Source organism: Ostrea edulis, chromosome 3, assembly GCF_947568905.1.
Source record: "Ostrea edulis chromosome 3, xbOstEdul1.1, whole genome shotgun sequence".
Lineage (NCBI taxonomy): Eukaryota > Metazoa > Mollusca > Bivalvia > Ostreida > Ostreidae > Ostrea > Ostrea edulis.
In genome coordinates, this window is record NC_079166.1 from 89,636,920 (window position 1) to 89,653,548 (window position 16,629).

General features: G+C 35.7%; 1 protein-coding gene across 1 annotated transcript; it reads left to right on the forward strand.

Moving 5' to 3' along the window:
• Positions 1–364: 364 nt before the first annotated feature.
• Positions 365–1,789, forward strand: LOC130053674 (FNIP repeat-containing protein cigB-like). The gene is made up of 2 exons (XM_056161066.1): positions 365–888; positions 1,540–1,789. The coding sequence occupies exons 1-2, from the start codon at positions 365–367 to the stop codon at positions 1,787–1,789; spliced, it is 774 nt and encodes a 257-aa protein (XP_056017041.1).
• Positions 1,790–16,629: the final 14,840 nt, after the last annotated feature.

Here is a 16,629-nt window from a genome sequence, read left to right on the forward strand (position 1 = left end):
ATTGTGCTATCCTGTCTAAATAAAGAATTTATCATTATATTACTGATGGTAACATGTTTGTTGTAGTTTTCAATTATTTTTTGTACAATTTATACAGTTTTTTCTATGTCCTATATTTTTTTTACATTGATACATATAATTTAATGTTTATTTCATTATTTGACAGTGAACTTCTCGTGTGACTTGGATTCTAAATATGGACCCGTTGCGCAGAGCCCAGATTATCCTACTGTGTGACCTCTGTAAAACTGCCCCCCTACAGAGTCACTGTGAACTTTGTCATATAAATCTCTGTGTTAAATGTGTCGATAAACATCTCTCAGATTCCTCTGAAGATCACAATGTTGTGCCCTATGTAAAACACATGAAGTCTACCCCTAACTACCAAAAATGTCCGAAACACGCCGAAAAACATTGTCAACTCTACTGTGAGAATTGTAACATTCCTGTTTGTTCTACCTGCGTCTCCTCGGGTAAGCACAAAGGTCACGACATATCAGATGTTCTGGAAAAAATCCGCTCTAAAACACATGATTTGCAAAATGATCTGCAAGAACTAGAGACCAGAATTTATCCCCGATATCAAGAATTGACTTTTGATGTCGAAAATGAAAAAGTGAAATTTAAAACCAATTACTGGAGACTGGCAACAACTGTTGATGAGCAAGGAGAAGTCTTGCACCGAGAGATCACCGCCATTGTCAACCAACGGAAATCCGACATTGCGGAGATGGAAAACAAACACCTGGCCGCTCTAAATAAAAATACAGATGAAATTACAAACAGAATTGCAGAACTCAGACAGATCATTGAGGACTTGAGGAAAATGCTTAACTCTAATGATGTTTCCTTGATATCCACCTACAATTCTAAAAATTCCAAGTTCAGGCAATTACCTCCGAAAATCCAAGTTACATTACCAAGTATCTCTCCCCAGAAAACAAACACTGGTCAACTCATAAAAATGTTTGGTTCTCTGTCGCCATTTTCCATTGCAAAAAAACATATCTTCTTAATGAAGACACCAGAGGCTTTATCGTACCCTGACAATCCTTTGCGTTACGAACCAAGACCCCTAACAACAATAGACAGTGGGTATAAATATCTACACAGTGTTAGCTGTCTCAGTGATGAAAAAGTTTGGATATGTGGGTATGACAAAAGCACGAAGCTCTTCAACCTCTCAGGAGAACTACTGAAGTCAATCCAACGCAATTCAGGAAACAGGCCAGAAGACATAGCAGTGACACGGGACGGAGATCTTGTTTATAGTGACATGAAAACTAGAACTGTTAACAAAGTGACGAATAAACAGATACAGACCGTGATCACACTACAAGAGTGGATACCTCTTAATGTGTTCAGTACCTCCTGTGGTGATCTCCTGGTTACCATGGTCAATGATGAACGGACACAATCCAAAGTTGTGCGTTACTCTAGCTCCACAGAGAAACAAAACATTCAGTTTGATGGTCAGGGTCGTCCTCTCTTTTCACCTGGTAGTAATATCATTCACATTAAATACATCAATGAGAACAGGAACCTGGATATATGTGTGGCTGACACTGAAGCTAAAGCAGTAGTGGTGGTCAATCAGTCAGGAAAACTCCGATTTAGATCCACTGGTCATCCCTCGAATACCGAGGAATCATTTGCGCCAGTCGGCATCACTACAGACAACCAGAGTCAAATCCTGACATCAGACCCTTACAATAACCGTATTCACATCCTAGATCAGGACGGACAACTCCTTCGTTACATTCACAACTGTGGTTTAAACACTCCATGAGGATTAAGTGTGGACATCAGAGACAACCTCTTTGTGGCTAATTTTGATAATAAATTGAGGAAAATTCAATATCTATAAAATAATATCTAATTACAGTTCCAAATGCTATGTTAGCTATACTTGCAGCTCCTTATATATCGATCTTGTGTTGGTTGTTTGATTTACGTTTCTTCAACAAAAGTTCCATTCATATTGATGTGTGTTTGTTCATTTGTATGAAAAAGTGGAGAGAGAAAAATGACAGCATATCCGTTTAATTGAAGAATGTGTAATTTAAATATTCTGTCATATATTTTGGATATAGTGTTCCACTTCTGGTTATACTCATTCATTTTCATCGCAAAACGTATACTTTGCTATCAACTAGTGTTAAACGATATATACTTATGCTGGTATATCCAGGGGTTCGTGTATGCTCAACTAATTTTCATTTTATCGAGATAATAACCATAAGTGGATTACGAATTACTTCAGAAAGTAGTCATCACCACTGTGTTAAAGCACGTTAAATTCAAGGGAATAGCTTTTGTATTTATTGAATACTTATGAGTTGTCATTGTGGTACATTCCATTCTGTGCACAGAGGGAAATAAAAGTATCGAACAAATGTAAAAAGAACTAGTGATCCTAATTGTCCGCGAAAAATTAGAGGACTTTCCACTTTTTCATTGCTTTTCCCTGACACTTTATCTTCAAGACTACTTCACTTTTATCGTCTAACTTGACAACGCCTAAATTCTAAAAAGAAAAACAGTTCCGGCCACCCATCCAATTACTGATTATTAACGAAGGAGTTCAAGTGAATTATAAACTGTCTAAGGCCACGGAAACCATTGTTTAAAGGCCATAGGATCAAAAACCAATAAATAATGGAATTTCAAGGTTTCAATGCTGTTTTTATGTGTGTTTGAACGTAAGATATGCGTAAATGAGCATGGATATAGTGTGTTTTTAGGAGGACGTCATGAGAGACCGCAAGTCATGTTGTGTTGAATTGTTGACAATAACGGACTTGCACCTGGATGTATGTGACCCTGACCTTTGACATTGACCTCATTTTGAAGGGCAAGGTCATCGGTCTTCATGTAAGTGGTCCCGTGTCTCTATTTAGATTCATGTAAAAGTTATAGGCTTAAAGAATGATATTGGAGACTTTCAGAGGCAATAACTCTGCTTAAGGGGTTTTCGGTTCCCTTCGGTTCACTTCCCACTGCAAGGGAGTTTTACTGGGAACTCATCAGCAAAGGTTTCGTGTCTCTGCGACTTTCAGTTCTGTAGGAGTAGCGATAACAAGGTTTTCAACGCGAGTCGCCAAAATTCACGGAAGTGTCAAAGTTTAGAGTTGTAATTCATAATATCGAAACCATTCCAAAAAGTCCTTACTCTCCCATATGCTATTTCAATGCTATTTGAAGCAGGAAAGAGAGTATAAAACGTGCTATTTTCTAGTCTTTTGGATGACCTTGATCTTTGACCTTGACCTATTTTTTCAAGGTCAAGATCATCCAACCCGTTCGAGTGGGTTCCGTCTTTCTACGGCTAATACTTTAGAAGTCGTAAATTTCTGAAGTAGAAATCGTAATACATAAGGGTTAATAACTTTCTCAAAGGGTCATCGAATCCTTTTGTTTCATGTCCATATCAATTCGGCTAAGTCACCTATCGCCGCGGTGGCCGATAGGTAAGAGCGTTCGCCCCGCATGCGGGAGGCCCGGGGTTCGAATCCCGGCCGCGATACACCTAAGTCGTTAAAACAGGTAGTGAGAGTTCCACCGCCAAACGCTCGGCATCAGGTGTGAATGTCACGGGTCCTCGGAGATTACCTTAAAAACGGATGGCCCGTGTCACAATAGGTGTGGCACGCTAAAGAACCTTCACTGCTCAATGGCCATAAGCGCCGAGCATAGACCTAAATTTGAAGAAAATAAATAAAACATAAAAAACAATGTTATAAAAGGCGTGTATAACATTCTGTTGTAAGTATAATTATATATATTGTAAAGCATCGTTGAGCGTACATAGTGTATGAGAAGGGTGCTATACAAATATTGTTTTATCATTATTATTATAGCTGATGACATCTTGATGTAATTGGGAAAAAAATTGACGGGACGTAAAACAATGTATTACATATATACACCCAATCGTCGGTTTGTTGCTTTTATTGAAGCAGTATGCATATTTATTTCCGTCCAATTTCTGTAATTGGAGTTGATCCCTTAAAATTGTAAAAGTCAGCTGTCGATTGTGAAAGTCAGCCTCCTGACAATCACCATTCCAGATCAGGTTGTGCAAGTGTTTTACCAAGAAAGACAACTCTCCAATATACCCGTGACATTGTGACATGTAGAAACCATGAGTTGTATTTCTTGATACTAATCAACTATCTTCCATGTTCTACTCATCGTCGGAAACCCACTGTTGGTCGCACTTCTTTTAACTCCCATGGGACAAAACGCCGATATTTTTGCATAACTCAATAAAATGCATGACTTTACGTGACATATCGAGGACCATGGGAATCGCGGGAGGTGTTCCCGGAACTCTAAGCGTAAGTAGGAATTACTGATAGTACGCCACTGTACGGCACCGGATGCTACGGTTCAGGAGTTTGTTAACGACAGTCCGTGAGTTGATTATTGAATATTAAAAAAGAAAATTTCACGTAATTAGAGGAGTGCGCGACGGTTTGGGAGGTAAAACTGTTTGTAAATATACTGCACTAGGGTATTTTGTGCCGTTTAATCTGTACTTAGCTGTCTGTAGAAAGGATTTAGACTGTGTTTTCTTCAATTTTCAAAGAAAGATATCAGGGGAAAAGACGTGAGTATATTTTGTCGGCACAACCACGTTGCCATAAAAAACCCAGTAGCATTTGCCCCTGTACTTTTTCAATACACATGTATTCAGAGATGATGGAACGGAGGACAGGGTAGGTTACTGCATGGCAATTTTGTGGCAGTCAAAATCTGCTTTTTGATTATCAAAGCAGATTCTTTGACTTGTCGTTTGTCTGAAAGGGCTAACGCAAATGCAGATTCAATTTCTTGTTCAGTAGCAACACATGTAGAATAGATAAATTCGTCCTTTGAATTTTTCCAAAATTCCATTTTGATACCAAATTGTCTGGATGTTTTTTTTAATTTCGGGTTTCAAGTTTTGTAATCAGTTATATAAAACCGGGTATATGACAAGTATATCTCTCTGTATATTCCGATAAAGTCAAATGACTTTCCTTGATGTTCAAGAACTATGTCTATAGTTTCTTACTTGTTTCGGTCAACCGACCTAGTGCAAGTTTTTCTGCAAGTTGGCTTAAGCATCGACCCTTTAGCAACCAAATCAATCTTTATAGTTGTCCCGTGTAGATCCGGGTTAGAATATATCCTCAGTACCTTTTGCTTGTCGTAAGAGGCGACTCAATTGGGCGGTCCGTCGGATGAGATGACAGAAACCGAGGTCCAATTTCACAGCAGGTGTGGCACGATAAAGATCCCTCCCTGCTCAAAGGCCGTACAGGCGCCGAGCATAGACCTAATTTTTTGCAACCCTTCACTGGCAATGTTGACCTCTCCATATGAGTGAAAAATTATCGAGCAATATATAATCAGCCAAACAACTTACTGTGTCATAGTCACTTTCATTCTTTGCAGATTGTTTAATGGCTTCTTCTACTGTTTTTGTCACACACTTTACCAGTTTGTGTTTTTTCCTTGTACTTGAGCCTCTACTCAGCACATCTTCGTCAATTCTTAAGATTTACTTCTAGTAACTAATATTTGTAAACTATTATAACACCAGCGATAGAAGCCATGTAAGGCACCATTTAAAGCTTCTAGCTAGTAAACAATCCATGTTATTCATTATTCTTGGGACTCTGTCTTCTAATCTTTGAAAACTGTGCTCATTGAAAGATATTATGTCATTACCCCCTACATTCTGCTCATAATGTAGGATAAATCTTTTTTATCCCATACGTATGGTGTACATTGAAAGTGAGATAAAGCATTAGCTTTATCACACGCCCGTTTGATAAAGCACTTCTGGTCCGAACTACCTTTGACACTGTCCCCGCTTGGATGGCATATTTTCTGTGTTTATGCATATCGACGCATGAAATAAAGCATATATCTTGTTATTCTGTATTCATTTAGACTTTCTTTTATAACAAAATTAAAATGATATTCCCCCACTGACATATAATGCAAGTTACCGGCCATAAAAATGGCAATTCGATCAGTAACTACTCAAAAAAGAACAATATGTCCACACTATTATCATCGACAAGGAATCTACTGGAGAAGCATAATCGAAAGTACCTAGACATGTTGCGGTGCGAAGTATTCACAAGCACAGTCTCTTTTCTCTGGAGCCATATTGAATTTGATAAATCTCAACAGCTTTACTTACTAGGCCTAAAGTGCCTTGGGATTTCCTTTCGCCCTCAGATCCAAAGAAACCACGTGGATAAAATCCAAATGCACAAACGCTTCTACTTTTCATTGTAAACTATTGAACATTCTAATAACGCTGTATTAAAATATTACTTTCATTGATCCTTGTTACACATATTTATTTAAAAAAGACGAGGACATCAAAATTTTATCAGAAGGTCGGGCCTACGTTAAAAATAAATACTCGGTCAATAGTTGTTACTTTGTTAGAATGGCAAAACCATTTGTTTTATTGTTTTCATCATTCAACAAATACATATACACCTTTTACTCACACTCTCATACAGATTAAAGAAAGCGATATAGAAAATACATGTGTATTCTAGTACTTATTGTTAAAAAAGGAAGAAATGCTGTTATCATTAATTGAAAAGACATTTCGATTTAGACCATTTCTTTTTGTAAAATATTTGTTCTGTAAGTTTTTCCTCCAAAATTTAGTAATCATATAAACATTTCAAAACATCATCAAAAACAATATTGACATTCTTTCTTGAATCTTGGAATATGTATCTCTTTACTAAGAGGATTATAACGTTTAAAATCATGTGTTCTTTTTCTGGAAAACCAAAAATAACAGTTTGTACACTAAATCCCATTCTATTACCAGATTTTTCAAAAAACCCAATCTGATAATTTTGCCCATAGTGTAGAGACAGAAGGACAATAAAAGAAGATATGCGTAATTGTTTCTGGTTCTAGTCCGCATATTGAACAAAGTGGAGAGTTTTTAATTTTTGATATATGTAGGAATTTGTTAGTACCTAATATTCTACGAATGATTTTATAGTTGAACCATATCAGTCCTGAATCTTTTGTTACATATTTGATGTTTGTATATACATGTTTCCAATTTAAATCTAATTGCAATTTTAAATCATTAACCCATTTGTTTTCACAAATAGGTTGATGCTGTGATTTTGATATTAAATAGTCATAAATATTCCTAGAACCTTTTTTGTATTTGCATAGCATTTTAATGAATTCAGGTTGATATGGTTGAAAAGTTGTATCATGTATAAGCAGCTTGATATTTGGCCATGAGTGTACAATAGCTTGTTTCAATCCCTCATATGTAGTAAATGGAATCTGAATTGAGTAATCATTTGTGATACTCTGGTAGCTGATAAAGTTGCTTTGCTTATCTATACATCATATATTATATGAAAACCCCTGTCATATAATTGCTTGCAAAATATGTATTTATTTTGAATCTTTATTTTATCATTATACCATAGGGGTTCAAACAAAATATGAAAATCATTCATTTCAAAACTTTCCAAAAATTCTGCGAAGTAAAATAGAGTTTCTTTCCAAAAAGAGTTTATAGTGGAATTTGCTTTTTGTTTACAGTAAACAGGTCCAAAATGATACAATTTTCTAATGTTACAACCAGTAATTTCAGAAAATAAGCTTACCCAGCTACATGTAGAATTAGTTGTAAAGTCTCCTAAACCAAGTTAGTTTGAGAGACTTGATAAATGTTTCTATATTGGTCATTCTACACCCACCATTTTCAAAATCCAATTCTAGTGTTTTTCTAGACATTTTCTGTATTTTGTTCCCCCATATAAATTTGCAAAAAGCTTTTATAAGTTGCTTTATCCACTGTAAACTTGGTTTGAGAAGCGAAATGAACAAGTGCGTAAATTTTGATAGAAACAAACTTTTCACTACTGTACTCTTTCCTATGGGAGAAATATTTCTTTTTGACTATTGGGTTATTTCTTTCTGGATAGATAGCTATAAGCCTGTTAAAAAGATTAAGCTTTTCCATGTTGTTAAGGTTTACAGTATATGTAATGCCTAAAACTGTGAATGGTTTTGTTGTCCATTGTAATCCAGTATCACTACAAAAAATATCTTTAGTATTAATCTTAGAACCAATCCAAATTGATTTGGTTTTGGAAATATTGGGTTTTAAATCTGAAAATTTAGAAAATTGAAAGAGGAGATCAAGAACACTTTTCAGACTTTTTTCTGATCCATCCAAAACTAAAACTGTGTCATCTGCATATTGTATTAAACAAATTGTTTCTTTATTTATTTTAATGCTCCTGATGTTTTTGTTTTGTCGTGTCACATGACCTAAAATTTCGACACAAAGTTTGAATAAATAAGTAGATATTGGATCACCTTGACGACAACTCCTGCCAATTTCAAAATATTTTGAAAACAACACCATTTTGAATAACATACAATTTGGCCTTATTTTGTAACACTGATACCCATTTGATAAGATCATGACCGAAATTAAAAAAAATTAGGGTTTTGTACATAAATTTCCATGACATAGAGTCAAATGCTTTTTTCAAAATCCAGAAGTAAGAGCATACCTGGGATGTGTTTTTCATGTACAGAAGCTATCACATCGTAAATCAGTCGCATATTTTCCCCAATAAACCTATCTTTGAGGAAGCCCTTTTCATTGTCAAGAAAATTAGAAAATCAAGAATTTTTTTTATTCTATTTGCTGTACATGCAGAAACAATTTTGTACGTTACATTAAGAAGTGATATTGGCCGCCATTTTGTAAGTAAGTCCCTGGTTTTGTCTCCTTTTGGTAATATAGATATAATGCCTTGTTTCTGTGTTACAGACAGTTCCCCCACATTAAATCCAGAGTTTATTGACCTAATTAAACAAACATCCAAGATCTTTCCAAAAAAAGTTTAAAAATTCTGCAGTAAATCCGTCACTTCGAGGACTTTTACCATTAGACATATTTCTAAGTGCTAAAAGGGCTTTTTCATTGTTTATATATCCCTCTAATGTTTTTGACATTTTGTCATCAAGTATTCTAACATCATTCTTATCAATAATGGTATCAATGTTCACATTTTGTAATTTATTATCATAACTAGAATAAAGATTTTTGTAGAATTTCTCAATTTCCGCCAAAATATGTCTGTGAAGAAATAGTATTATCATTGCTGAGCACAAGTTTGTTTACAGTTTTATTTATATAGTTTCTTTTTTCTAGGCTGAGGAAATATTTCGTTGGTTTTTCGCCCTGCTCAATCCATTTAAGTTTTGTTCTGACAAAAACGCCCTTAATATAGTCTTTTCTGAGTTCCTCTAAACTTTTTTAAGCAACATTTAATTTTTGTACAATTTCTGTGGAGTCATCATTGTTCCTTAGTAATTCTAAATGCTTTATTCCTTCTTCAATTGAATGTATTTTTTCGTTTTTTAATTTCTGTACCATAATACGTCACATCCCTTGTTGGCTGAACTGTTTTTTGTGTTCGTATGAGGCGGAGTTTATTCGGAAACTTCTGCGTGGTAAGAAAGGGTCTCTCGCTGTGACCTTCAATTCGACTTTTAGATATATCGATGACGTTTTGTCTGTTAACAATGATGGCTTTCATTCATATGTCGATTTGATATATCCCTGTGAGCTCGAAATGAAGGACACTACAGAGTCGTCCACTTCTGCTTCGTGCTTGGATATTTATTGAAAGTGGACATTGACGGCAAGCTGGGGGCTCGACTGTATGGCAGGCGGGGTGGTTTCGGCTTCTCCGTCGTCGACTTTCCGCATTTGTGTAGCGGTGTTCCATTGTCGCCTGCATGTGGTGTTTGTGTGTCTCAGCTGGTTCGATGTGCAAGAGCTTGTTCTGGGTATGGTCGGTTTTTGAGTCGGGGTAGGCTTCTGACAGGCGGGTTGATGGTGCAGGGATTTCGGCAGTCTCGGTTGAGGTCAGCGTTTCGCGGGTTCTGTGGTCGTTATAACGATCTAGTTCGTCAATACGACCTCGCATTGGGTCAAATGCTGTCTGACGTGTTTCATACCGATTGTTAAGCCGTTCTCGGCACACTAATTTTGACTGCAGATAACTCCGTTTACCTGATCAGGATATGGGGCTCACGGCGGGTGTGACCGGTCAACAGGGGATGCTTACTCCTCCTAGGCAACTGATCCCACCTCTGATGTGTCCAGGGGTCCGTGTTTGCCCAACTATCTATTTTGTATTGCTTGTAGGAGTTATGAGATTGATCACTGTTCGTTATCTTCACCTTGCATCTACAGACAGACAAAACATTGCTGTACCATAATACGTCCCATCTACAGACAGGTATATAACATGCTGAATTGGTAATGCATGACAGATGTAACACAATGATGGATGCAGACCAACAGCAATACTCACTCAGGTAAAATGCATTTCTGGTACAATACAGGCAGCTATAACTCATGTCAGGTACATGTAATCTAATGTTAATTCTATAGGTAATTGTATGTAAACTGGTACAATACAGGCAGTATAACTCATGTCTTTGACTACGAACCAAATTGACAACATTCAAACAACATTTAATATGTAAAATAACATCATTAGCAAGTGCTGTACTATAATTTACATAGTGTAAGGGATATAACTGTAATATCTGCCATCATGCTCTTTACATGAACTAAACTTTTTACAATAAAAATGAATACTTCTCTGACTCTTCTCAGGGCAAATGAGGACACCCATTGATTGCTACACCCCAGCCTTTTTCAATAAAGTGTTCAGTCTCCAACAGCAGGCAATGGTGGGATAGTTAGTTAAGAAAATTTCTTCTGCCCATTCATACAAGTCCCTAAAAATTTTAATGATAATTTATTGCCAAAATTGAGAATGTAAATGAGGCTGAGTCTGATCGAGACACAATTATGTTGCCAGCTGGCGAATGTCAAGACATTCGTGAGAAATGAGTCCCTATATGAAATCCCTGTTTAGAGTGAGTGGTACCTACTATAACCCCCTGTACACATTATGTACTCGGGGGTGGGTGAGTCGTTCTTGCAACCAGCAACACAAACTGTGTACTCCTTCCTTAAAAGTGTCACCTCAAAGCATGAAATGATCAAAATGGTGACAAAGAATGAAATTTGCTGAATACATGGTCACTTATTAGATGACAATGAGAAAACGAAGATGACGTCGACTATTTTGTTAGTTTTATGTGACAAACAAAACCTAGCTCAGACCCATTTTTAAATATTATCTATAAATTATGTAACAAGAAGACTAGATTTATTTCTTCAAGAGATTATAAATACAGTGTATATTTTTTCTTTCTTTTCTTAATCATTTGCTAGCAGTTAACATGGTTATTAGGTACATTTGAATATACTATGTGTTAATAAGTTTAACAATGGATGTTTGAAATCTAATTATGGAACTTGTTTTCAATAAAATTGTTTTATTATATTCATGAATCGTGATATTTTAGCCAGGCATTTTCATATCCATTGGGCCCAAGAGGCGGTAAAAGTTTTCAAATGATTATTCCAAAAAATAAGTTGATATCCGGCCAAGTGACCAGGAAGTAAAACTAATTTAAAATATAAATGTAGCTCTGTATCTTGTAATGCTTCTCGAGACACTTCTCTGACGGGACGAACAGTCCTGGTCACTCTTCTGATAATGGACTAGGCAGATCCATTCCATGTCTGTGTGCAGGGTAGTGCTACGATCCCCATCATTAGCTTAGTGGACAACATCCTAGATCAAATAGACAATAGAAATTAAATAAAAAACGAACAAATATCTCAGTACAAAAACAAAACAAGCGAGACAAAAAAGTGGACATCCTGAGCGGCGTTCAGATCCAAAATCATTAGTTTTTCATTTACTCTTTGATATTAATATTCTTTTAATTGTTACACTAAATCATTAAATGATGCATTTTTTATGCTGTGTCCCACAACTAAACCCCACAGGTGGATATAGTGCATCTTCCCCTACCTGGACTCAGGGGTCGCGATGTTAACTATGAATCTACAAGACATGGAGATGCTAGTACTTATAATTAAAAACAAAATAGAATTCATCATGATTTGGTCCTTTAAAAGATTTTCATTAAAAATGTCTACTTTATTCATACGTAATCATTACAACTCTTTTGTGACTCCATCCTAATCCTAGGGGTCATCTTAACATGAATTAACTGTAATCTACAGTGAATGAGGATGCCCATCAGAGCTACAGCATTATCTCTTTTAAAACAAAAAACTCCGTTCTGTGTATTCCTCCTTAGTGACCTCATCTTGAACACAAGAGTTGTGTTGTGTACAAATTAAAGTACATGATGATGCTTGCAAATATACTTATTTGTAAAATGATTTTAAATTTGTGGTTCCTAAAAAGAAAATTTATTTTGGAAGAAAACACTTTTTTCCTCTTGTGACCTCACTAGTCATTGAATGAACAAACTTGAATGTACACTTCGTGAGGATGCATGTATATTAATTCAACTTATTTTTATATATTCCAATAACCATTATGGTTCTTAAGATATACGACAGCGACTTGATGGGCCTTACTGCTCACACGAGTTTTTGTATGTCTGTAGCCGCTGTCCGAGATCATTGTGCCTACAAACTGGAATCTACGTACACTACATGAGGGTGGAGGCATTACAACATAAAGAATTATATATATATCATTGTGGATTTTAAATACATTTTGAAAGAATTCTTTTCAAATACATTTCTATATGAAACTTTAGACTCCTAGGCTGTCCCATACTAATGGTCGGGTGGTGGTCACATTGGTGTTCATAAATTAAAACTTTTCTAAAGTCCTTAGTCTTAATTACTCCCAACACAGAGGTCACGACATTACACAACTTAAACCTTTACATCAAATGTCATATTGTATCTTGTGGTTCTTTGAACATCTTTTAATACCTCATTCTTGTCCCCAGAGGCAGCTGTGACCCAAACTAGTGGCGGATCTACAGGGAGTTAACCCCCTACATTTGGTTGAATAATTTTTTAAAAAGAAAGCATTTTTTGTCATTTTATGGTCTTGGGTAGAAAAAGTACACATTTAGGTTGCACCCCTTTCAAAATTGTCTAGATCCGCCACTGGTGTAAGCAAACATAAAGTTACGTGTTAGGCCTAGGTTGACAATCTAGATATTTCTTTTATGCAACTCACATGTATGGACGATATATTCAGTGTATTACCTAATAGCACTGTACCCGACAGTCATTTTTGCTAAGTACCTTCAAAGATCACTAAAATAAGCTTTTCTTCAGAATTCGCCATTCATTTCCGTTTTCACAGCAAGTGTCTTCTACTTCTTAAAGAAAGACAACTCTTGTAGATTTTTAGTGATATAAATGAACATAGAATGAGTTGTATTTCTTGGTACCAAATCAGTGGCGGATTCAGAAAATTCTTTCAAAAAGGGAGGTGAATCGAAGACCGCAAAAGAGCAAATGGTGATAATTTTTGGTTGTTAACGTTCAAATAAAACCCACCCACTAGATCAGCTACTGTAAATTATGTAATACTCAGCTAAAATTGTAATTTCAAAATAGCAGCACATAATCTTCCCACTCCACATACTTATTGAATTATCAAAATATTGTAGATCCCGACACATTTTTTATTTACGCTTTGGCTGTAAGGTTGATTTGAAAAAACTTTTCTCGCAATATTCAGATATGAACTAAGCCACAGGAAGACAAGTAGTCATTTCAACACCCCCCCCCATCTGTAAATGACAAATGATATATCATATGACACATCTATAAATAGGCTAGCTGTCTCGAATGCTTGGGGTACAAGACTGCCAGTCTGATTGACTTGGCAAAGGCACCGTCCCTTGGTACCCCCTGTATTCGTGAGAAGATTTTATAATATTGTTTCATTTTCCTACCCATGTAACATCCTCGTTGTACATCGCATTTTCAATCAGTACTATAAGCCAACTCAAGACCAACATCAATGTAGAAATGGTATATATCTGTATATCGTATTGTGTAGTTCTATTTAATTGTATACAATACTCATGTAACCTGTCTTGAATATATAACACCTGTATATGGTATGCATGTGTACATATTGTGGTATCATGTATTTATTTTTGTGTATACTATAAATAAGCTGTCTTAAACACTTGGGTACAAGACTGCCAGTCTGATAGACTTGGCTCAGGCACCGTCCCTTGGTACCCTTTGTGCTTGTGACATTTTATGATATTGTTTTACTTTACTTCCCATATAGCACACTTATTGTACAGTGCATTTCCAATCAGTATTGTGATGAGAATTCAATACCTATGTCAATGTAGAAACCCTTAACGTGTATATGGTACACATGTGTAAATTATATCATGTAGTTATAATGTTTAATTGTTAATTTGTGTATGCCACCTGAGGACCCTTGATTGGTGAAGAAATAAATATTATATATATATATATATATATATAATAATTGTATACAATTGTATATATATATATATATATATATATGTGTGTGTGTGTGTCTGTGTAAAGAAAATTCTTTGTAGGCTAATCACAATAAAAAAAAAAATCAAAAGTGATAAACAAAAGTTTTTGCAATATAACAGTGAAAAACCTTGTGTGTTAATTTTTTTGTAGTACATGTATTTTAGACTACCTATGCACATAGTTCTGTTATTTCAATCAGCGCCGGTTCGCTTTAGTGAAGACATATCCCAGGTAGATTAGATTAATAACTCCATGTAGTTTGGGCCTTCAGAAAATCGATAATAATGCAATGTGTATAGAAGATGGGTGTTTGACATTTAAAGATAGCATTATTGTCTCCATATAGTATACATTGAGTAGAAATCTCACGTGATTTCACTGAACACGTGGTGGACTATTGAGTTAACTTACACGTATTCATTTTGAGCTTTTCACACGATAGATTACAGCCACCCACTCCCAGCTTCTGCATTGACATTTTTTTGTTCTTTAAAAGATTTGAATTTATATTACAAAGTATGCGTATCGTTGTAAATATAAAGTTCTATATCAAGACGACGAGGCTGATATTCACGTGGTCTATGTACTTTGATATGATGACGGATTTACGGAGTGGAGTAGCCACCCTCTCCTCCTAAAAATCTTGTTTAGAAATAATGTAAACGATAAAAGAAGCAATAATTCCCTACACTCTCGAAAAAGTAAACGACAAAATCTTTTGATTTTGGTATAACTGCAGACTTTTACGGTGGTATATTTAGGAAGTGCAAATATTTTTCCAACATAAGAAGGAAAAAAAAATATTTGCATGTCCGAAATATACCACCGTAGAATTGATTGAAAATGAGATAAAATATATGTCTGCATCAAAGGCAACAGGTTTGGATGGTATCTCTGTCAAACTTCTAAACCTTTCATCAAACATGCAGTGTATGTGATATTCATGCATATATTTTCAACTATTTTATATCTTCATGTACTTGTGCAGATGACTGGAAAAAGGCACGAGTTGTACCACTTTTTAGATCGGGGGATGAATGTCTAGTTAATAATTATCGGCCTGTATCCATTTATATCATATACCTAGTAGTGTATCAGCCCTGGTACACCTATCTTGGCTAGGGTGAGACAGCTGCAAGTAGGTAGGGCTGTCTCGCCCTAAGGGCCGAGATATCTCTGTCTCGGCCCGTTGTCAAGGGGCTGTCTCGCCCTCAAATTTCAAATGGCTATTTCTTCTTTAATCTTTTGAAATCTAACATAACTACATGAAAAAATGATGTTAGACACCATTTTTTTCATATGTAATACTTTCTTCCACGACAAAATTTAATTTAAGCAGAAAAATTAAATAAAAACGTTTTTGAAAACAGCGCTAAATTGTAGCGAGTATCTAAGCAAAGGGGGGTAACCCAAGTAACAATTGTTTATTTAGAACAATAACACGTTTAACTTCATTTCAAAACAATCAACGTTCTAGGTGACAGAAAATAGTAGGAGGATTATGGAGGGTGATACTGAAGCATTTTCAGAAATCCCCGGTCCTAATGGAGATAAAATGTTAATTTACAGCAATTTTGATGTAGTTCTAAAACTGTTTTAAAACGATTTCTGAAATCTAAAACCCCGAGGACTTGGCAATAAAACGAGAAAAGTAGAACCATTTTCTTCCGACGTATTTCAAGGACTTATAGATGCTAAACAGATGGGAAACGGTAAAAAAACTTACTTCAGTATAAGATAACATTCCTTAAGCAATGAAATAGCAGCATCAGATCTGTAAACATTCCCGTTCATACGATGACGCCACGTAAACAAAGTTCTACAACTCTTACAAATTATATGAAATATTGAAAACGGGCGAGTTTGGTAAATGCGAAAAAATAAATAAAAATCAGGAATTGAATAAAGCTACAAAACCCAGACTTTAGCATGTTTCACAATGTCAATAGTACTGGAAACGTAACCATTAAAGTAAACTCTCTGAAGGAATGAAATAGTCAAATATCGTTGTACAGTATACCATGTATTTATGTTTGGGTCAATGACCCCCCCACCCACCCAATTTAAAAAAAATGTTTATCAACTTGTTGTGTTTAGCTATATGATATAAACAATATCACACTCTAATGTTGATCTCGGACCTGGGATTG